Source organism: Hemibagrus wyckioides, linkage group LG26, assembly GCF_019097595.1.
Source record: "Hemibagrus wyckioides isolate EC202008001 linkage group LG26, SWU_Hwy_1.0, whole genome shotgun sequence".
NCBI classification, from domain to species: domain Eukaryota; kingdom Metazoa; phylum Chordata; class Actinopteri; order Siluriformes; family Bagridae; genus Hemibagrus; species Hemibagrus wyckioides.
The window spans coordinates 20533277-20555349 of record NC_080735.1 but is presented as its reverse complement, the minus strand read 5'-3'; the positions used below and the strand labels follow the sequence as shown (position 1 = coordinate 20555349).

The window sequence follows — 22073 nt, the reverse complement described above, 5'->3', positions numbered from 1 at the left end:
AGTAAATAATTAGGAAATAATTAGAAAAGAAGAAAAAAACCCATTGTCTAACCTTTTTCCAAACCTCTGCACTCCATTTTTTAATATTCCAGATTGACAGATAAAACTTTTTTTTTTTTACTTCAGATTTCTACAAATGATTTAAAAACTATAAAGCTGCATGGCTATCGTCATTTTTCTATAAATGTTCAGCAAAGCTGATTTCAATTGATTAAAGGCACAAATTCCAGACTTTTTGTAAAAGATTAGATATACATACAATATACAATGTTTTATTTATTTATTTATTTTTAAATCATTCACTCCTTTATGTGGCAATTAATCCAGCTGGCACAAAGTCAGAGAGCCGCTTTCCACGCTGAACCCCGGATACACCGGCTTCTCAAACACTGTGTAGAATGTGTGTATGTGTTTAAGTGTGTGTGTATCTGGCGACACGCTGTAAAAAGACAGAGTTCCAGCAGGCCAGTCCAGATACACACCAATCCTCTTCGAGTTTGGCATGTCTATGGTAAAGTCCTTTGTATTGTGCCTAGCAATGTAGTATCTGTTGGTTACACACCAAAGCACCCAGGAAACCAAGTTTGACCCAAGCTTCATGCGAGAATTCCACAGCAAAAGTTCTTCTGATTTCCTCTCAATTTCAGGATATGTGATGCCAATTTTGGGCAATGAGTCTTCCAAACAGACTTCCCAGTAACAGCGATGGCTCAGACTCTCATTACACAGAACCTGCTGATACAGCTGAAATCTCTCTGGGTGATCTGGGTACTGCTGCTGTTGGAAGGTGTAAGAGACCTTCCTGTTTGACTCAGACAGACACAGTTGTGTGTGTGCCGTGTTTGGGTTAAACGTGAGCTCACAGGCATCTGTATGAACAGAAAAAAGGTTGATTTATCTCATAACAACACATTTTAGTTTCTTTTTTTTATTTCAAGAAAGTAATGGGTTGGATAAGGTGCTAACAGTAACTCCCTTCTACCATGCCATCACATCACTTTTTTTTTACTATAACAGCACCAAACAGTGTTTTATTAGTTAATGTATACTAAGAGTAAAAACTTACTGTTGGTGGTTAAAATGTGTTATAATGAAGTATAATGTACATTACAGTATGTGATTTTTGTCTGCAAACATGCTCCAGTGATTAAAAAAAGGAACTTTAATTTTTGACCAATTATAGACCTTGGTAATATTATAAGGGTGATGGTAAGTCATAAAAGTACCAAGAGAGAACAGGAGAGGAAGAAATCATAAAGAGGTAGACAACAGAACTTACACTTTTTGATCCCAGCTTTGATAAATCGTTCACTGTTTGGTTCCATCCTACAGAAATAATGTAATGTTTTAGCTACATTACAGTCAAAGAAAAACTTTAATAATTTACAATTATTCTGAAGAGACCTGCTGTATCGCAGTGTATCACAATTTATATACAACAATGCTTTTGCTTTTAATCGGTTCTGGGTGTGGAATTATTTTATACAGAATGGTCTATATTTTGCGTGAAAATTCATAAATCATCTAAAATCTTACTTGAGTGTCTTCAGTTTGCTGTTTTGATTATTCAGCAGTTCAGAGAGCAGCTTTTCTCCTTTATCTCCTGGGTTATTGTAGCTCAGATCGAGATCTGTCAGGACTAGTGAGGAGTTTGAACTCAGAGCAGATGCCAGTAAAGAAAATCCTTCTTCTGTCACTAAACAACCAGGCAACCTTAAAAAACAGAGAATGAAATATAAAATGAAAACAATTTCCAGACCAGCAGTGTTTAGATTTAGCATTTTGTTTGAAATTTAACCTCAGTATCTGCAGTTTGCAGTGTTCATTGGTGAGTCCTTCAGAAATGAGCTTCACTCCTGAATCCTGCAGGTCATTGTTATTAAGGTCCAACTCTCTTAAAGTGTTGAGAAGAGAGGAGAGGAATGAGCAGCTCTTCTCTGTGAGGTTACAGCAGTTCAGCCTGGATTCAGAACAAAGCCATGAAGAAAAGATCATTTACATTAACATACAAAATTCTGTGGTTGTAAAAAAGTAGGTCACACAAAGATCAAGTTGAAAATGTATGTATGCCAAGTGGACGCATTTTGCAAATCAATTTTCAATATCGATTATTGCCGTTGTTTTTCATACTTGCCTCAAAATTTGCAAATTACAGTATAAATTTTCCCGTCCAGCAAAAAGCAGCTCCAGTCCTGTGTCCTGCAGGTCATTGTTGCTCAGGTCCAGTTCACGCAGAGAAGATGAAATTGATGTGAGGGCTGAAGCGAGTTCAGCACAGCTGCTCTGGGAGAAATGGCATCTTGCTAGTCTTAAGACAGTTATGAAAGTTAGCATTAATGGTGGTATGGTAGTGGTTAGTGTTGATTATATTTCAGTGCTAGATTAAACAATAGGAAATAATTTTTCCAACTCAGAACACTCATATAAAACAGATTATTCCTTGTCGAAGCTTGTTTATATCACAAGCATTATATTGCAATCCTAAATATAGATTTTTTTTGCTTTTGTGTGTTCAGTTAGAATTATTCTGCGTATTGTATTGACCCTGAGTGATAAATAAACCACTTTTGACTTCCTATGAACAACTCCAACTATGTAAAATAAGTGGAAAATGCTGTATATATCACATAAATTTACAATATGTGAAAGTGTTTAAGAAGAAATTAATGGAGAAATAAACAGATGGTAAAGTCATCGACATTCTGCTGAAAATAACAATAAAAAAATCACAAACATCAGAAAATTATATGATGATGAACACATCACCAAATCACATCTTCCACACTAGATAAACAGCTCATTATGAACTTGGATGGTTTTCTTTCCCTCTAAATTAAAATGCAGCCCCACCACAGTAATTCCAGTCCCGAATAAGCCACACCCATCCAGCCATAATGACTACAGGCCCGTTGCACTGACCCCCATCATTATGAAGTGCTTCGAGGGACTGATCATGCGGCACATTAAATCCATTCTTCCTCCCTCCCATGACCCGTTCCAGTTTGCATACAGAACCAAAAGGTCCACTGAAGACGCCATCTCAACAGCCCTCCATCCAGCCCTTACACACCTGGACTCCAAAGACTCATATGTGCGTTTGCTATTCCTGGACTTCAGCTCGGCGTTTAACATAATTACCCCCCAGCAGCTCATAAGCAAACTAAGACACCTAGGAATCAACTCCCCTCTCTGTAACTGGGTTCTGGACTTCCTGTCAGAGAGACCATAGAATGTACGAGTCGGCGGAAAAACGTCTAAGACCATCACACTGAGCACAGGGTCGCCACAAGGATGCATGCTCAGCCCGCTGCTCTTCACCCTGTTGACCCACGACAACACCAGCTACAACACCAACCACATCATAAAGTTTGCAGACGACACAACTGTAGTGGGCCTCATCACCAACAACAACGAGGTCAACTACAGGAGCGAGGTGAGTCGTCTGGTCCAGTGGTGTGCTGACAACAATCTCTTCCTCAATGTGGGGAAGACCAAAGAAATCATCATTGACTTCAGAAAAGGACCACCACAGCACCCTCCACTAACCATCAATGGTGCTGCAGTGGAGTGGGTGAACAGCACCAGGTTCCTAGTGGTGCATATTTCTGAGGACCTCTCCTGGACGACGAACACCACATCGCTGGCCAAGAAAGCTCAGTCACACCTTTACTTTCTTCGCCGACTGAGGAAAGCATGAGTCCCGCCCCCTATCATGTGCTCCTTCTACCGGGGCACCATTGAGAGCATTCTCACCAGCTGCATCACTGTATGGTACGGAGGATGCACTGCCTCCTATCGAAAGACTCTCCAACGCATAGTGAATGCAGCTGGCAAGATCACCAGCGTCTCTCTGCCCTCCCTTGTGGATATCTTCCATACCCGCCTCACTAGTAGAACCATCAGCATTGCAGCAGATGGTTCACACCCATCAAACCTCTACTTCAGCCTCCTACCTTCAGGGAGAAGGTACCGAAGGCACCAGGCTCGCTCCACAAGACTCTCAAACAGCTTCATCCATCAGGCTGTCAGGATGCTGAACTCTGTCAATCATGTCCCTCCTCCCATACCTACTCCTGGACTCTGAAACCACAGCTCACCCACACTTTACTGCACATTAGCCACTTTATACTGTCGACAAAATTCTATACAAACACTAACTGTAAGTACAACGTTAATACTGATGAGAGAAGAGAAATGGTATTTTGATTCCTCTGTATGTCTGCACATATGGTGGTATTGACAATAAAGAAAACCTTGAACCTTGAACCTCATCCCCTTCTTCCTGCTTCAGCTGTAATTTGGTGTCCTGCATGGACATATCCGTTACTGATGTAAGAGACTTAATGGTTATTCTATTTAAAGTAATTATAGATGTTTAATATTCATCTTGTATATGTGTGTGTGAATGCATTTTTCCCTTCTGGACTTGCCGTAGGTAGGCAAGTGTACATGAGCACAAGATACTTGAGTTTTTCATGCAGTGTTTTAAGAGTTTTCTGGAGATGTCCAGCACAGAAATAAGGGTTGTGTTTGAAACCACAAAGTTTCGTTATTTCATTTCTTAGTTCCTAAGTATTTAGGCGAACCCAGGAATAACGCTCGGTTACACTGGTGGCAGCGGTTTTGTTTTGTTTAGTGTTTCCACCAAACAGTTTTGTGGCGTATGTTTATCTAGTTATATTAGCACCAAAAGTGCTTATATAGTTAGCGTGTGCGCGCTTCCAATGATTCGCAGACATGTGGTGTAAAGACGAGGATTTATATTTGAGACGGGACCGTAACAAGAGCAACAGACACGTGAGGATTGAGCTACCGCCGTCATTCTCCGGTGATGAAAGGCAAAGTTTTTTATGCTGGGCCCGGCAGTTCGAGGTTGCAGTTAGGGCTCTCACGGAGGGAGATGGCACTGCTCCGTATAATTATGAACTGGTGAGAATTTTGCCGACGTGGCTGAGAAATGCAACGTTTCTTTTATGGGACAGACACTGATACTGTTCAGTCTGATTACAAAGCAGTGAAGGGAAAAACTGAAGGAGGCTTTCAGGCAAAGGTAGTTTATGGCCTGCCCCTGTGCTGTGCGGGAAAGTTTGGAGGTGTATGTGGCAGCGATCAGCAGATTGGTTGACAAGGCCTTTCCGGAATATGGGGACAAAGCCCAAAGAGAGCTTTCGTCGTTTCCTAGCTGGTCTGGATCCTGTGCTCAAAGCGAAATGCCATGAACAAGGAGCCACGGATTTGGAGGAGGCTGTGATAATTGCAGGTCGGTGTGAAAATGTAAGAGATGCTGTAAAGACTGAGTATATGCCGTTTAATGCTCCTCACACTAATAACTTGGGAGAGGCAGTGGCTGCAGTTCACTCTGGGATGGACAGTGGAGGACTTTACAGATTAGTGGATAAACTGGCTGGGGAAATGAGGGACATGAGAATTGAGCTGAGGTGTTTGGGGAATGAAAACCATAGACTGAAAGCTAGAGAGAGCCATTCTGAAAGCTGAAAGCCCCTCTCAATTCAGAGGGATGTGCCAGTGTGTTTGCGGGGGCCGTGGATTCCAGTCGCGGGTCTTTAATTCAACACAGATGAGCCAGTCACCAGAGAGGAAATTGTTTCAACAGAGTTATGACGGTAAGTCAAGCATGGATTTTCGTGACTATAAAGACCCATACCCATCTCACTTTTCTGCAAGGTGCAGCCCAAGTCCTGGTCCTCGCAGACGGATGAGTTATGAGGAGGACTCATGGAAGCGCAGGGTGCGTTTTATGTCTACAGGGGAAGGTGACCGACACAATGCACCGGGAAACGGACTGTAGCTGATGTTGCGGCCCAAACACCAGCTATGCTACACATGGGCCCTCACATAGATGACATTAATGGCAGTAGTTCGAGATCAGAAAACATCAACGAAGTCTCAGGCACTAGCCAGGAACTGCTGGTGTCATATGTGAGAGGAGTAATTGAAGGTGTGGAGGTTCATATGTTAGTGGACTCCGGTTCTAGTGTATCTCTTATAAACTCGGATTTCCTCATGCCGGTTCCAGCACTGCATATCCGCCCCCTGAAAAAGGACTATGTGGCAGCCCGTGCTGTAAATGGACAGATGCTGGATACATTGGGCACGATTAAGGTAACGATACAGTTAGGAACTGAATCGTTTCAGCATGTTTTTCAAGTTTTAAGGAAAACCACTCAGGCTGTATTGTTGGGATGGGACTTTCTATTGAAAAATCATGCTTTACTAGACCTTAGCCGTGCAAAGCTTCAGTTGTGGGACATCTCAGTTCCTCTTCTCACCAGCAAAGATTTCATTCTGATGTTCTGCAATGTGTCACTGGCTACCACTATGAACCTGCCGCCTTTCAGCGAGTCAGTGGTACCAGTTAAAGTGTGTTCAACATACCCAGCTGAGTTGGTGAGTGACTTTGTGGGATATTTGGAACCTAATGTGGCAGCCTCTTCAGGCCTTGTTGTGGCGCACACAGTGACTACTGTTCACACGGGACTGACGAAAGCTCGGATTTTGAATCCTACTGGACAGGACATTTTAGCGAAACAGGATATGCACCTGGGTGAGTTTTACTCAGTTGATGTTCAGTTTCTTCATGCTCCTGTTAATAAGGTGGCAGCAACAACTTTAACAACAGCATCTCCGGTGTCATTGAATGAGTCACCTATCTCCAAATCAGAAAGAGCTGCACTTTCAGCGTTACTGTTGGAGTATAATGACATCTTTAGCTCTGACAGGCAAAAAGTGGGGAAATGTCAGCTGGTTAAACATTACATTAGAACAGGTGATCAGACTCCTATTAAACAGCGCGCATATCCTGCATCTCCTGAGAAATGCGACAAAATAGGGAGACAAGTAGCTAGCTTGCTGGCCGATGGTGTTATTGAGGAGAGCTGTAGTCCCTGGGCATCACCAGTAGTTTTTGGTGAAAAAGAAAGGTGGGGCTTAGCGTTTCTGTGTTGACTACAGACGATTGAACAGTGTGACTGTAAAGGACTCACATCCTCTGCCTCGTGTGGATGATACCCTGGATGCATTGGCTGGCTCTGAATGGTTCAGCACATTGGATTTCTCAAATGGCTACTGGCAGGTGGAAGTCACCGTCTGAAGTCAGGGCCTTTGTGGGACTTTGCTCATATTATAGGTGATTTATCAAGGACTTTTCTAAACCAGCTGGTTGGGAAGAACGTGCCATTTGTATGGACTGCAGAGTGTGAAAGGGCATTCAAACTTCTGAAAGGCATGTTGTCATCTGAACCTGTAATGATGCTGCCCGACTTTAGCCTGCCTTTTAAAATCCACACAGATGCCTCAAATTCAGCTGTGGGTGCAGTTTTAGCCCAAGAGAGAAATCGACTTGAGCATGTAGTTGCATATGCCAGTCGGTCATTGAACTCCACACTGAGGCATTGGTCCACATTTGATCGTGAACTGTGGGCTATTGTATGGGCAGTGAGGGAATTCAGACATTACATTGGACTTACTGCTTTTTCCATTATTACAGACCATCATCCACTCTTGGTGCTTTGGCGTATGTCTATTGATGATGACCCAACAGGAAGGAGAGGAAGGTGGATTCTGGAGCTTGACCCAGAATTCAGAATTGGACCATTGTTCATAAAGCTGGACAGTGTCACAGGAATGCAGATGCACTTTCTCGACGCCCTGATACAACTGGCTTGAGTGCAGTGGAGTCCGGAGGTGATGAGGTTGTTGAAGTGAATGTCGTGAGTTCTAGTCAACCCAATGCTGATATTTCCGGCCCTATTGAGTTCACTGACTCCACAGAGAGAGAGACTGTTGTGAGCTCGATGGACAATTCAGACTGCAGGTTTTCCATATCAGCTTTATCCTGTGATTTGTCTAACTTTAAGGCTACGCAGCAAGCTGACCCAGATTTTGAAACTGTTTCAGTCTGGGTGGCGCAATCACAAAGACCATCCAGCAGAAAGCTCAGAGGAGTGTCCAAGTGTTTACAGAGGTTGTGGACTGAGTTCTGCTGGCTCTCAATCATTTATGGGCTGTTGTGTCACTCTGTAGTCTGTTCCCTCACAGGCGATCCTATAGTTCAAGTGGTTGTTCATTCTGCTATGACCTCTGAAATTCTTTTGCATCTGCATGGAGCCCCAACTTCAGCCCACTTCTCTTCTGAGCGTGTGTGGGAATGGGCGAGACAGTTTTGCTACTGGCCTTCCATGTACAGGGACATTAAAGCATGGTGTGAACAGTGTAAGATATGTCAGACTTGTCGTGGTCCCGTTCCTTCCCATAATGCCCCTATGGGTGGGTCCCTGTCAGCCCGGCCATTTGAGAGAGTAGCTATGAACATCTTAGAGCTACCTGTGACCACAAAAGGAAACAGGTATGTGTTAGTGGTTGAGGACTACTTTACAAAATTTGTCAATTTGTATGCTTTACCCAATCATGCAGTGCAGACTGTTGCACAATGCCTGTTTGAGGACTATGTATTGATTCACAGTGTTCCAGAAACTTTACATTCATATCAGGGCCAGCAGTTTGAGGCGGAGGTGGTTCGAAACCTCTGCAGTCTATTGCATATAAAGAAAACATGCACCACTCCCTACCATCCACAGTCAGACAGTATGGTTGAGCGCTTTAATAGGACTTTGATTAACCAACTGGCTAAGACTCTTTTAACCCATGGGGGGAGTGGGATGATTATGTGAAACATGTAGCGCATTATAACAGGTTGCGGCCTTACACATTGTTTGTTCCTTCACTTTCACAAAATCAGGTTTTTTCCGATGTCTCTGATCCTCTTATGTCAACATCCTCTTCCATGGAGTTGGATGTTTCTGGTGTGGCGGATGGAAATCCTCACCAGGAAGATCTGAGTGCTTCATCTAATCCAGTTTGTTCTTTGAGGGGGTCTGAGCCAAGCGTGAGTAGGGCTGGGAGGACTTGTAAACCTCCTGCTCATTTGAAGCACTTTGTTTTGTATTACACACACAAAGAGAAACCAACAAGAAGTGATTGCAGTTAGGAAAAATGTTGTTGTACTGTGTTGACTAAATGTTCAATAAAACAAAAGTAGAAGAACAAACTTACTTTTGTGCTGTACTTAATGTTATGTGTTAATGTGCACAAATGTTTATTGACAGTTGACAGTTAACATCATTCTTGTTTTGATTATAAACGGGGACGTTTATTTAGTAAGGGGGGACGTATGTAACAGACTTAATAGTTATTCTATTTAAAGTAATTATAGATGTTTAATATTCATCTTGTATATGTGTGTGTGAATGTATTTTTCTGTTCTGGACTTGCCGTAGGTAGGCAAGTGTACATGCGCACAAGATACTTGAGTTTTTCGTGCAGAGTTTTAAGAGTTTTCTGGAGATATGCAGCACAGAAATAAAGGTTGTGTTGGAAGCACGAAGTTTCGTTATTTCATTTCTTAGTTCCTAAGTATTTAGGCGAACCCAGGAATAACGCTCGGTTACACTGAGCTCTTCCACAAAATGTCCATTATTTACCTACAGAGAAGTCAATAAAACCTCAGTAAAGACGCAGACATAAATGCGACGGGAATGTTGGATAAACATCTATAACTGCGCCAGGCTTCATATAAAGTGTCAGAGGTGAGAATTAAACCCGGGGTTTAGGATTTAATCCCGATCTGTCCGCTGATGGCGGATCTCACTATTCCATTCGCACATACTCTTCCGCTTTTATGGCGCTGTGACGCCACGGACGGAGCACTAGCGGTTTCTCATTGGTTGCGCCGTGTGTCGATCAGAGATTTGGACCAATCGGATGGATCTTCTGCACGCAATAGAAATCGCTGCTCAGTCGGAGCGTGTGGTTTGGTGTGAGTAAATCGGACAAGTGTTTGTTTCTAGATTAGACATTTCTTCTTATTGTTTCGTTTGGATTGTATATAAACCCTCACCGATCGCTTTATTAGGAACACTATACTAATACAGGGGAGATTCTTCCCTTTGCTCCCAAGCCTCAGGTTCTTCATGGCATGGATTCCACAATATATTGGAATCATTCCTGGTCCATGCTGAGATGATTACATCATGCATGTTCCTGCAGATCTTCGCTGAACTTCCTGCCATGTTCATGAAACCAGTCTGATATAACATTTGCTTTGTGACATGGTGTATTATCATGCTAGAAGTACCCATTAGAGATGGGAAATTGTGGACATTGTCTGCAGCAATACTCTGTAGGCTGTGGCATTCTAGCCAGGAATGCCACTGCCTGGTACCATCACACCATCTCCTAAAAGCCTGGGCATTTGACACAAGGCAGGCTGGGTCCTTGGATTCTGACCCTACTGTCTGTGTGCCTCTGAGTAGATATACAGGTGTCCCTTATAAAGCTTAGACACATCTACTCATTCATGCAATTATTTAATTAGCCAATCATGTTGTTGTCACAGGCAGCACGGTGGCTTAGTGGTTAGCACTGTTGCCTCCCAGTTCCTGGGTTCGAATCCCGGGGTCGAACAGGCTGGGGCCCTTCTGTGTGGAGCTTGCATGTTCTCCCCGTGCTTGCGTGGGTTTACTCCGGTTTCCTCCCACAGTCCAAAAACATGTACATTAGGTTGATATGGGTAATTCAAATTGCCCATAAGTGTGTGTGGTTGTTCGTCTATGTGTTGCGCTGTGATGAACTGGTGACCTGTCCAGGGTGTACCCCTGCCTTTCGCCCTATGTGCGCTGGGATAGGCTCCAGCAGACCCCCGTGACCCTAGGTATCCTAGGAATAAGTGGGTATAGACAATGAATGAATGTTGTCACAGGCACCAAAACTGGACCACTGAAGACTGGCACACAGATGGTCAGAATCCATGGACCCAGCCTGCCTTGTACATATGTGTGTGTACAGTCATTTTCTATAGCAACACTATTCATTCACTATTCAACAAGAGAGTCAATAACACTTTTGGAAAATTCACATATTTATTGTGGACTTGTGGTGCTCAAAACCAGACCCATGAGGTGATGAGCTACAACAGCAGCAGGCGACATCTTGACATCCAAGAACAGGAAACTGAGGCTACATTGGGCACAGGATCCCTGAATCCTTTCCAATCTTTACAGATTTATTTGTTTTTTCAGTTTATTTATTTATTTACAAATTATGTGAAACATATAAAGCTGCACAGCTATCATCATTTTACAGCTCTTTGAGAAATATATAAATTTGTGCAGATTTTATTTTATTGAGATTGAATTTATTTAATTAATTGATTCCAAACAATTATAAAATATCAAATATACATAGAAATATAATTAAAAAATCATCAACTCCTTTATGTGGCCATTTAATCCAGCTGGCATAAAGTCAGATAGCCGCTGTCCACACTGAACCCTGGATACACCGGTTCTTTAAACACTGTGCAGAATGTATGTATGTGTGTAAGTGTGTGTGTATCTGGTGAGACATTATAAAAGGACAGGATTCCAGCAGGCCAGTCCAGATACACACCTATCTTGTTCGACCTTAGTACGTCTATGTCTGTGTCCTCTGAATTGTGTCTGGCAAAGACACGTTCACTGCTTAAGGAACAGAGTACCCATGAGACGCTGTTTAACCCAAACTTCATGTAGGCATCCCACACTGGATCGTCTTCCGACTTCCTCTGTATACTAAGATATGTGACGCCAATTTCTGGTAATGTGTCTTCTAAAAAGACTTCCCAGTAACAGCGACACCTCAGACTCTCATTACACAGAATCTGTTGATATAGCTGAAATCTTTCTGGGTGATCTGGGTACTGCTGGCTTTGGAACGTGAAAGAAACCTTCCTGTTCGACTCCGACAGACACAGGCGTGTGTGGGCCGAGTTTGGATTAAACGTGAGGTTACAGGCATCTGTATGAACAGAAAAAGGTTTATTTACCTCATAATATCATTATATTTAAGCAGATATAGCCAAACATTAGCATTACTAACTAAATAATCCTAAAAAATATCACAGGAGATTTTTCTGGATCAACAATACATAAAAATAGGAAAGAATTTAGGGAGGTCATATACAGTAGAGCAAATAATGATATGGCAAGTGTTAAATAATTTTAGAGATTAGTGCAACTGCAAATTACAGGTTTTTATTGAACCTGAAAAAGAGAGAGCTGAGAAGCACAGAGCCGGGCGTATGTGTGCTGTGCAAACTATTAAAAAAAATAGCTGAAAATTGAAGTAAATAAAAAGTAAAAATGAAAGAGTCTGTGAGTTGTCCCAAGCCTGCCTCTCATCTTCTCAATCCCAATTCAACCCAAGAAGGTATAACACTGGTTCCAATATCCAGGATTTTGAGGAGGATTCACCATGATGAAGTCCTTGCCACCCATTGAGATGGTCAAGACCCTCAACAGCATCTACCAGAAACAACACCTCAAGCTGTGCACGATGCAGGAACAGTGTTTTGAGGCCCTTCTGCAAGCTCAGGCAGAGGACTGGCAGGTGCTATGTCTAGTCAGCAGATACTCCCACAGCAGCTCTTGCAGCTGTCGCAGCCGTGCTTCACATCAAACTCCTAAGCATGTTGCGGAAGCATGGGGCTGGACAGTTGGATCTATGGTCTGCTGCTGATACTGGTGGGGGAATCCCAGAACAGCAGTGTCAGTGCTTCTGTTTGCTGATGCTCAATGAACTCGGTCCTCCATTTACATTCAACCAACAGCTCAGAGACACCGGTCAGGTGGCTGCTGGCAGAGGAGTATAGACTGATGCATTAGAAGGATGACCCATGCTATACATCCTACAGTACCTGCTTGTGCTGTCTTTTAACCTGTGTTCTGATCACATCAGATAGTGTGATCATGGCAGATAGTGGCAGCTCATTACCTCTTCTTTCTGAGGGGAAGTCAGCTGCAGAGCAGACATCACCCCAGCCTGTCAGACAGTGGGGGTGGGGATAAGTGGCAGTGGGGGCCAACTATTCCCCACGATCCTTCCCATTCACCTTAAAAGCAGTTTAATGCACATTAGGCCACTGCCACATGTGATTTTTGTTTACCCGCATGTTTAAAATGAAGCACCTTCTTTTTTGACCAGTTACAGACCTTGCTAACGGTATAATGGCGAAGGTAAATCATAAGGTACCAAGAGGGAATGAAAGAGGAAAAGAAGAAATCAGAAAAAGGCAGGTAAGGGAACTTACACTTTCTGATCCCAGCTTTGATAAATCGTTCACTTTTTGGTTCCATCCTACAGAAAAGAGTTTTACAATTACATCACAGTCAAAGAAAAACATTATGTACCTTCATTTGAAATACACTTCTAATAGTTTAATGTCATTTACACTATATGACCAAAAATATGTGCACTCCTGACCATCACACTCCAATGTAGTTCTTTCCCAAACTGTATAGAATGCCTTTGTACACTGTAAAATTATTATATCCCTTCACTGGAACCTGAAAGTGTTCCAGCATGACACGACTTTGTCATGTTTGACTACAGAGTACTCCAGAACTTAAGCAGAATCTTACCTGAGTGTCTTCAGTTTGCTGTTTTGATTATTCAGCAGTTCAGAGAGCAGCTTTTCTCCTTTATCTCCTGGGTTATTGTAGCTCAGATCGAGATCTGTCAGGACTAGTGAGGAGTTTGAACTCAGAGCAGATGCCAGTAAAGAAAATCCTTCTTCTGTCACTAAACAACCAGACAACCTTAAAAAACAGAGAATGAAATATAAAATGAAAACAATTTCCAGATCAGCAGTGTTTAGATTTAGCATTTTATTTGAAATTTAACCTCAGTATCTGCAGTTTGCAGTGTTCATTGGTGAGTCCTTCAGAAATGAGCTTCACTCCTGAATCCTGCAGGTCATTGTTATTAAGGTCCAACTCTCTTAAAGTGTTGAGAAGAGAGGAGAGGAATGAGCAGCTCTTCTCTGTGAGGTTACACCAGTTCAGCCTGGATTCAGAACAAAGCCATGAAGAAAAGATCATTTACATTAACATACAAAATTCTGTGGTTGTAAAAAAGTAGGTCACACAAAGATCAAGTTGAAAATGTATATATGCCAGTGGACAGATTTTGCAATTTATTTTTTAATATCGATTATTCCAGTTATTTTTCATACTTGCCTCAAAATCTGCAAATTACAGTATAAATTTTCCCGTCCAGCAAAAAGCAGCTCCAGTCCAGTGTCCTGCAGGTCATTGTTGCTCAGGTCCAGTTCACGCAGAGAAGATGAAATTGATGTGAGGGCTGAAGCGAGTTCAGCACAGCTGCTCTGGGAGAAATGGCATCTTGCTAGTCTTAAGACAGTTATGAAAGTTAGCATTAACGTACAGTCAAGTTCAAAAGAGTGGTTTAATTCCATTAAATGTTTTTATTTCATCAGTTATTACAATAATTCATGTTTTTATAACATATATAAGACACTAATAGACTGTAATGCAGTCTTCATAAGATGACTCATGTTGACCTGTCTGTAGTAATGGTGTAACAGTGTAGTATTCCAGCTATAATTTTACACATTGCTGACCTCAGTATCTCCAGTTTACAGTGTGAACTCCTCAGTCCATCAGAAAGCAACTTTGCTCCCTTCTCCACCCTGTAATTGTCGCTCAGGTCCAGCTCTGTCAGAACCGAGCTTTCTGCCCCTAGAGCTGAAGTCACAGTCTCCCAGCATGTTTCAGTCAACTCACAACCAGCAAGCCTGAAGCCAAAGACACAGCATACATACCTTCAAAGTGCACCGTATGAAGAATTACATAAAACAATATGACTGAAGGTAACATCACACGCCAAGCAGTTAAACAAGGAATTTAACTCACCAAGCTTTTCTGAAGCAGCTCACAGCAGGGATGAGTCTCCTATAGGCTGAAATGGACGGGTTGAATTTTTTTGGGTCGAGTTCCTCCAAAATGTCCCCTGTCATTAATATCAAGTAGGCCAGAGCTGAGCAATTTGATGAGGAAAGCTCTCTATTTGGAAAGTTGTCTGTACACAGATATTTCTTGATTTGGTTGTAGAGGGAGCTGTCTTTCAGTTCCATCAGACAGAAGAAGTGATTGATTGATGTCTCAGGGGACAAATCAGGAGCTTTGTTCTGCTTTTGTCTAATGAACTGGATTACTCTGCTAATGCTCTTTTTGGTTACGACTGTTTGTGTAAGAACGCCTTGCAGGAGTTTCTGATTGGACTCAAGTGAAATGCCGAGAAGAAATCTAAGAAAAAGATCTAAATGTCCATTGTCATTCTCTTTGGCTTTATCAACAGCGTTCTTCAGCAACACATCTAGCTGAGTGTTCATAGAAGGGAAATCATTGAAAAAAAATTGTAACTCATTCATATTCTTGTTGAGGTAGGAGTCAAAAACATGGAGTGCGGCGAGAAATTCCTGAATGCTCAAATGTATGAAACAGTAAACCTTCTTCTCGTAAAGCACAGATTCTTTCTTAAAGATCTCAGCACACATCCCAGTGTACTCTGAATCTACACCGACTTCAATACCACACTCTATCAGGTCATCTTCATAGAACATGATGTTCCCCTTCTCCAGCTGTTTAAATGCCAGCTTGGCCAGCTTCAGGATCATTTCTCTGTTCATAGTCAGAAGCTTCTTTAAATCTCGCTCCTCTTTGTCATCATACTTCTGGTTTTTAATGTTCATCTGTATAAGCAGGAAGTGGATGTACATTTCAGTCAGAGTAGTGGGAATTTCTTCACCACCATTTTGCACCAGCATCTCCTGAAGCACTGTAGCAGTGATCCAGCAGAAGATGGGGATGTGGCACATGATATAGAGGCTCCGAGATTTCTTTATCTGCGAGATGATTTTAGAGGCGTGATTCACATCTGTTATTCTCTTTTTAAAATACTCCTCCTTTTGTTTGTCAGTGAATCCTCGCACTTCTGTATACAAGCTCACATGCTGTGAAGGGATTTGATTGGCTGCTGCTGGTCGAGAGGTGATCCAGACCAGTGCAGAAGGAAGCAGATTTCCTTCAATAAGGTTTGTGATGAGAGCATTCACAGAGGCTTTCTTCTGCTCGCTTCTCACCATATGGACACTGAAGTCCAACGGAAGGCGATTCTCATCAAGCCCATCGAAGATGAATGCAAACTTGAGATTTTTGTACAAATGGGTATCACTGAGTTTTTCCAGTTCAGGGTGGAATTCCTGCAGTAATTCATGCAGACTGTATTCTTCATCCTTAATCAAATTAATCTCTCTGAATGGAAGGAGGAAAATGCAGTCTATGGATTGGTTGGCTTCTCCTTCTGCCCAATCAAGAATAAACTTCTGCACTGATACCGTTTTTCCAATTCCTGCAATTCCTTTGGTGAGCACAACTCTATTTTCTTCATCTTCCCCCTGAAGGCTGAAAATTTCATTGCAGTGGATTGTTTTTTCCTGAGATTTTTGCACACTGGAGGCTTTGTCGATTTTCATAATCTCATGTTCCTTGTTAACTTCTTTGAAATCTCCTTCGGTGATGTAAAGCTGTGTGTAGACCTTCTTCAGAGGAAATTTTTTTTTATTTTTGCCCTCAAAAATGCACTCGCATTTCTTCTTCATTTCAGCTCTGTGACTCACCAGAAATTTCTGGAGAACTTCTGTAGATAAGTCTGTATGGGGCAAAATAGAGAAGGAGCTTAAAACCATTCCGTATGTCTCCATTCATTATACAAACCAGGAAATGGAGCCATAAACAACAATCAATGGGGCTAAACATTGTTTCACCTATAGAAACTATAGTGCATACAGTGAGGGAAAAATTATTTGATCCCCTGCTGATTTTGTATGTTTGCCCAATGACAAAGAAATGATCAGACTGTAATTTTAATGGTAGGTGTATTTGAACAGTGAGAGACAGAATAAAACAAAAAAATCCAGAAAAACGCATTTCAGAAAAGTTATACATTGATTTGCATTTTAATGAGTGAAATAAGTATCAGAAAGATTTCTGGCTCCCAGGTGTCTTTTATACAGGTAAGGAGCTGAGATTACAGTAGGAGCACTCTCGGGGAGTGCTCTTAATCTCAGCTCCTTAACTGTATGAAAGACACCGTCCACAGAAGGAAGCAATCAATCAGATTCCAAACTCTCCATCATGGTCAAGACCAAAGAGCTGTCCATGGATGTCAGAGACAATATTGTAGACCTACACAAGGCTGGAATGAGCTACAAGACCATCACCAAGCAGCTTGGTGAGAAGGTGACAACAGTTGGTGCGATTATTCCCAAATGGAAGAAACACAAAAGGACTGTCAGTCTTCCTCGGTCTGGGGCTCCATGCAAGATCTCACCTCATGGAGTTTCAATGATCATGAGAACGGCGAGGAATCAGCCCAGAATTACACTGGAGGATTTTGTCAATGATCTCAAGGCAGCTGGGACCACAGTCACCAAGAAAACAATTGGTAACACACTTCGCTGTGAAAGACTGAAATCCAGTAGTGCCCGCTGCTAAAGAAAGCACATGTACAGGACCATCTGAAGTTTGCCAGTGAACATCTGAATGATTCAGAGGTCATGTGATCAAATGAGACCAAAATCCAGCTCTTTGGCATCAACTCAACTCACTGTGTTTGGAGGAGGAGGAATGCTGCCTATGACTCCAAGAAGACCATCCCCAGGTGACAGGACAACCGCAGTGCATCAAAGGGACGATGGACGGAGCCATGTACCGTTAAATCTTGGATGAGAACCTCCTTCCCTCAGCCAGGGCATTGAAAATGGTCGTGGATGGATATTCCAGCCTGACAATGACCGAAAACACACGGCCAAGGCAACAAAGGAGTGGTTCAAAAAGAAGCACATTAAGGTCCTGTAGTGGCCTAGCCAGTCTCCAGACCTTAATCCCATAGAAAATCTGTGGAGGGAGCTGAAGGGTCAGCCACAAAACCTTAATGACTTGGAGAGGATCTGCAAAGAGGAGTGGGCCCAAATTCCTTGAGATGTGAGATGTGTGCAAACCTGATGGCCAACTACAAGAAATGTCTGATGTCTGTGATTGTCAACAAGGGTTTGCCACCAAGTACTAAGTCATGTTTTGCAAAGGGATCAAATACTTATTTCACTCAATAAAATGCAAATCAATGTAGAACTTTTTTGAAATGTGTTTTTCTGGATTTTTTTGTTGTTATTCTGTCTCTCACTGTTCAGATAAACCTACCATTAAAATTACAGACTGATCATTTCTTTGTCAGTGGGCAAACATACAAAATCAGCAGGGGATCAAATCATTTTGTCCCTCACTGTACATAGTGCTCTTGGGAGCTCAATGTGGATCTGTGTCCTAAATTCAGTAAATACATGTTTGTTCATATTTGTTATTTAAAAAACATGTATATCTAAGAAGCTGAAGTAACATATTTACCCAAATTTTCCTTTTCAATTTGTGCTTCTGTGGAACAACAGACACAAAGAAACAGAAAGATTGAATGAGGAATAAAATGACACAAGGCAACACTAATCAAAGAATCTCTTCTCTCTACATTAAACAACAACCGCTATGACAAGGTCATGTTAAGAATTTATGGCAACACACATGCCATGTTCTCAACACAATACACAGTATGTTTTGAGCATTTTTGAGGTTTTTGTCTTGGATGTACCTTTCTCAACAAAGAAGCCAATAAATAGCAGCCATTTTTATAGCTTTTTTATTGGTATTATTTTATTTTACTCTCTTTCACATGCTCGCTAACATTATTTACCTTTCAACAGTGTTATTCCTGCTTGCTCTTTAACACAGGAGCTACCACTATTTACCACTATATGATCTTATGAGCAGTAAAGTGAAAGTGAAACTGCTTTATTTACTGTTAAACTGTTAAGCAATGACAAGAAATGCACAACTTTGACCATTGTTAGCATTTTTAACATAATTAGCAGGAATTAAATTTAAATATGGAAAATATATATATATATATATACTGTATATAGATAGATAGATAGATAGATAGATAGATAGATAGATAGATAGATAGATAGATAGATATGAATTATACATACGAGTTAAAGCAGTGCTGCATGTGATGTCGAGGGCAACATGATCTGAAAATGTGCTGTTAATGAGAGCAGGAAGCGTAACAATACTGCCACTTTCAGCCTTCACAACAACAGAGAATCCAGCAGATGGAGAGACAGGAGACTGGACTGGGGATGTGTCTTTAAATAAATAAATAAATATAAATGTCAAACAAAAACAAATTAAAGCATTTATATTAACAGTAAAAATAAAATCAGAAAACACTACAGAAAAGTATCAGTAATTAATAAAAGATCTAATTAAAATAATCAAATATAATATTTTAAATCGTATATTTACAATATTCTTACAATTAAATGTTATTCAACAATCAATAATTAAATGAAACTACTTAAAGACATTTACCTTTCACATCATCATATAAGAGAAGGATAGATGTAGATAGAGAAATAAATTCTTAAACTTAACAGAAATCACTTAATGTTATGTGTCCTGAAATCTTGACTATAATAATGGTGCACAATTTGCTTTGTAGGTTCTGTGCTGCAGTGACAATAAGCACAGGAATACAGGAAGAAAAAAAGCCTTCATATTACCAGTGATGGGCTGAGAACTGATGGTGCGATTCACTGATCTCTTTTTCCAGATCCAAACAGAGAAAACAATCATCAGACGAAGAAACTGCAACTCTACGTAGTCTTCACTCACTGAGGAAACGGAAAAAAAGATGCATGGACGCGTGTATGTCCCTACAACTTATCCTCAGAAGCTAATACGTAACCAAGGGTAATATATAACATGGTGCTGCCACCAATCTGCTTCACAGTGAGATTTTCAAGGTCATTCAAAACTCTGAATGTTCATATTGGTGTCATAAGACTAGACATTTTCCTCATTTGAAGAGTTCCAACATGTCTTCTGTCAAACTCCTAACCTACAGTTTAACACTCTTGACTAACATCCAGCTGTGTGGAGTATCCAGGCTATGGCTGTAAACTGTTTACATTTTAGCAAATTCATGATATTGACCATCTTAACTTTCGGTTTTTCAGGAGTCTTATCCCTTCTGTTGAAGTTGTGATCAGACAATAAGAAAAGTAAAACTAAAATCTTACTTGTGAGTGAAAGTGGTGAATATGTCAAAAAAAATACATTTTTTAGCTTGTTCTTCTTCATCTCTAAAGCTGACCCTGCAAATACCTACATTTACCTGCGTTTATAAAGACCTAAATCTATACATAATACCAGTGGTGGGCCGTGCATTTCACATCTAGGCCTTCACTGGTGTCCTTCCTGAATTAATCCACCTCTATACCATCATTATGACGCCACCATGGGCGTGGCTAGGCCATTTTCTACTCAGCCCTCCTAAAATTCTGCGATTCTCCATAAACTGTACACAGATTGGTAATCTCCTCAGTCCCCTTTAAATTTCATATGAAAACGGCGGCAGACTTTCGGATCCTCCCCGTCTTTCAGCGCGTTCTTCAAACTGCAGACCACAGCATCACAGAGCGAGGATCAGAGGACAAGTGTGTGTGTGTGTGTGTGTGTGTGTGAGATCAGGAAGACTCATTACTCATATGTTATACACATCTATGCAATACAGTGGAATGCTGCAATAAGTTTACCATCCTACCCTGTTAGTCAAACCTTTATTTTAAATATTTATTTACTTATTTTTCACTGTTATACCCTCATTGTTGGCTGAGACTCCCTTAAATAAAAAAAAATTCTAGAATCGCCCCTGGATGCCACGGCAATAGATACTAATCACCCGTTAAATAACAAAGTAAAAAAGAAATTAGTCTACAGTATTTCACACCTCACAAGGAACAGTCCATTTTATTACAGTTACTTTTCTCAAAAAAGACATTCTTGATGCCGTATGCAGCAAACTGCAATCTCCGGAGGACGCAGCATCCGAAATGAGACACAGTGAATATATAACAGGGTATATGTGCAGTTTACTGCCTCTGACTATTATCCAATCAAAGGACGGGAAATTGCTGACGTAATCGTATGCCTGCTAGATGGCCCCAGTGATGCCAACTCGAAATCTGATTGGTTAATGGATCAGTTTCATTGCCACTTATTTTAAGCCTCAGGCGCCTGCACTATTGATTCTGAAGACAAACCAAACGGTGATGTCAGCCACTGAAATCTGATTGGATAAATACTCTTATCATAAATATACACTACTGGAAGCAGCACAACCAAGAGAAAAGCTATGAAATGTAGAGAATAGATTATTGGGAATTATTTAATACACATTCATGGAAAAATATATTAAATAGATTAAAATGCAAGTCAGTGATTCAGATCACTGCTGTTTAGGCCAGCAGAGAAGGACTTACTGTCCCTGATGGTCCACCACTGATATAATACACTTTCACTTCTGTACAAAACCACATCTGTCAAAAAAACAAAACAACAGGAAGCAATGCTAAACGTCTAAACTCTTCCAGACCTACAGTATTACTTTAATAAACTTCTGACTGGACTATAAAAGCGCTTCTCATGCTGTTTTTTCTGATGTTTGAACATCTGTTTAACAATTATTCACTATTTCTCACTTTAAATTATTAGCTCTTTACTCACCGTTTGGAAACATCCCGCCTTTTGTCGTTTATTTGCAAAAATACAGTTTTACACAAAAAAGCCCTACACGAGTTTTGTCACCGGTGTTCAATAACAGCATCCGACAGACGGATTTGCATTTTCAATTCCACTTTTGCACAAAATTAATAAATTCAGCTCACTTCCGCAACAAGTGTGAATGGTGTGTGTGTGTGTGTGTGTGTGTGTGTGTGTGTGAGGGGGGGGGGGTTCGTCTGCGCTAAGTGATGTGGAAAGCCAATGGGGTCAACATATTTGGAAATGTTTAAATGACATGAAAAGCCAGGGACAATATATTCTTATGTAGTTTTATTGTTAGACAGCGGTTCTTAACTAAATTTGTTATTGTGAAAATAATATGTTTTAATTCTGAATATGAATGTTATTAATACTTCTAAGAACAATCCATTGCATAGGCCTGATAAAGTAATTATTATTTGCCACTTGAGAGAACAGTAAATAATTAGGAAATAATTAGAAAAGAAGAAAAAAACCCATTGTCTAACCTTTTTCCAAACC

At 41.1% G+C, this 22073-nt stretch overlaps 1 protein-coding gene across 3 annotated transcripts; it reads right to left on the bottom strand.

Moving 5' to 3' along the window:
* Positions 1-8: 8 nt before the first annotated feature.
* LOC131346784 (NACHT, LRR and PYD domains-containing protein 12-like) lies at positions 9-21732 on the bottom strand. Of its 3 annotated transcripts, XM_058380411.1 has the most exons (14): positions 21537-21732; positions 21293-21349; positions 19532-19642; positions 18959-19114; positions 18321-18347; positions 14769-16566; positions 14477-14650; positions 14073-14246; positions 13738-13899; positions 2135-2308; positions 1799-1960; positions 1537-1713; positions 1280-1326; positions 9-869 (listed from the first exon to the last, which is right to left on the bottom strand). In XM_058380411.1, the coding sequence occupies exons 1-14, from the start codon at positions 21547-21549 to the stop codon at positions 319-321; spliced, it is 3783 nt and encodes a 1260-aa protein (XP_058236394.1). In that variant the 5' UTR covers positions 21550-21732; the 3' UTR covers positions 9-318. The 3 variants fall into 3 exon arrangements, with proteins under 3 accessions (XP_058236394.1, XP_058236392.1, XP_058236393.1); XM_058380409.1 differs by lacking the exons at positions 9-869; positions 1280-1326; positions 1537-1713; positions 1799-1960; positions 2135-2308 and adding exons at positions 10927-11853; positions 13145-13191; positions 13476-13652; XM_058380410.1 differs by lacking the exons at positions 9-869; positions 1280-1326; positions 1537-1713; ... (1 more) ...; positions 2135-2308; positions 21293-21349 and adding exons at positions 10928-11853; positions 13145-13191; positions 13476-13652.
* Positions 21733-22073: the final 341 nt, after the last annotated feature.

Excerpts from the sequence above, each read along its gene's own strand:
- LOC131346784 (XM_058380411.1), bottom strand. Across the intron at positions 14,651-14,768 it reads AGCTGCTTCAGAAAAGCTTG|GCTTGCTGGTTGTGAGTTGA; the intron begins GTGAGTTAAATT and ends CTTTGGCTTCAG. Across the intron at positions 1,327-1,536 it reads AGCAAACTGAAGACACTCAA|GATGGAACCAAACAGTGAAC; the intron begins GTAAGATTTTAG and ends TTATTTCTGTAG.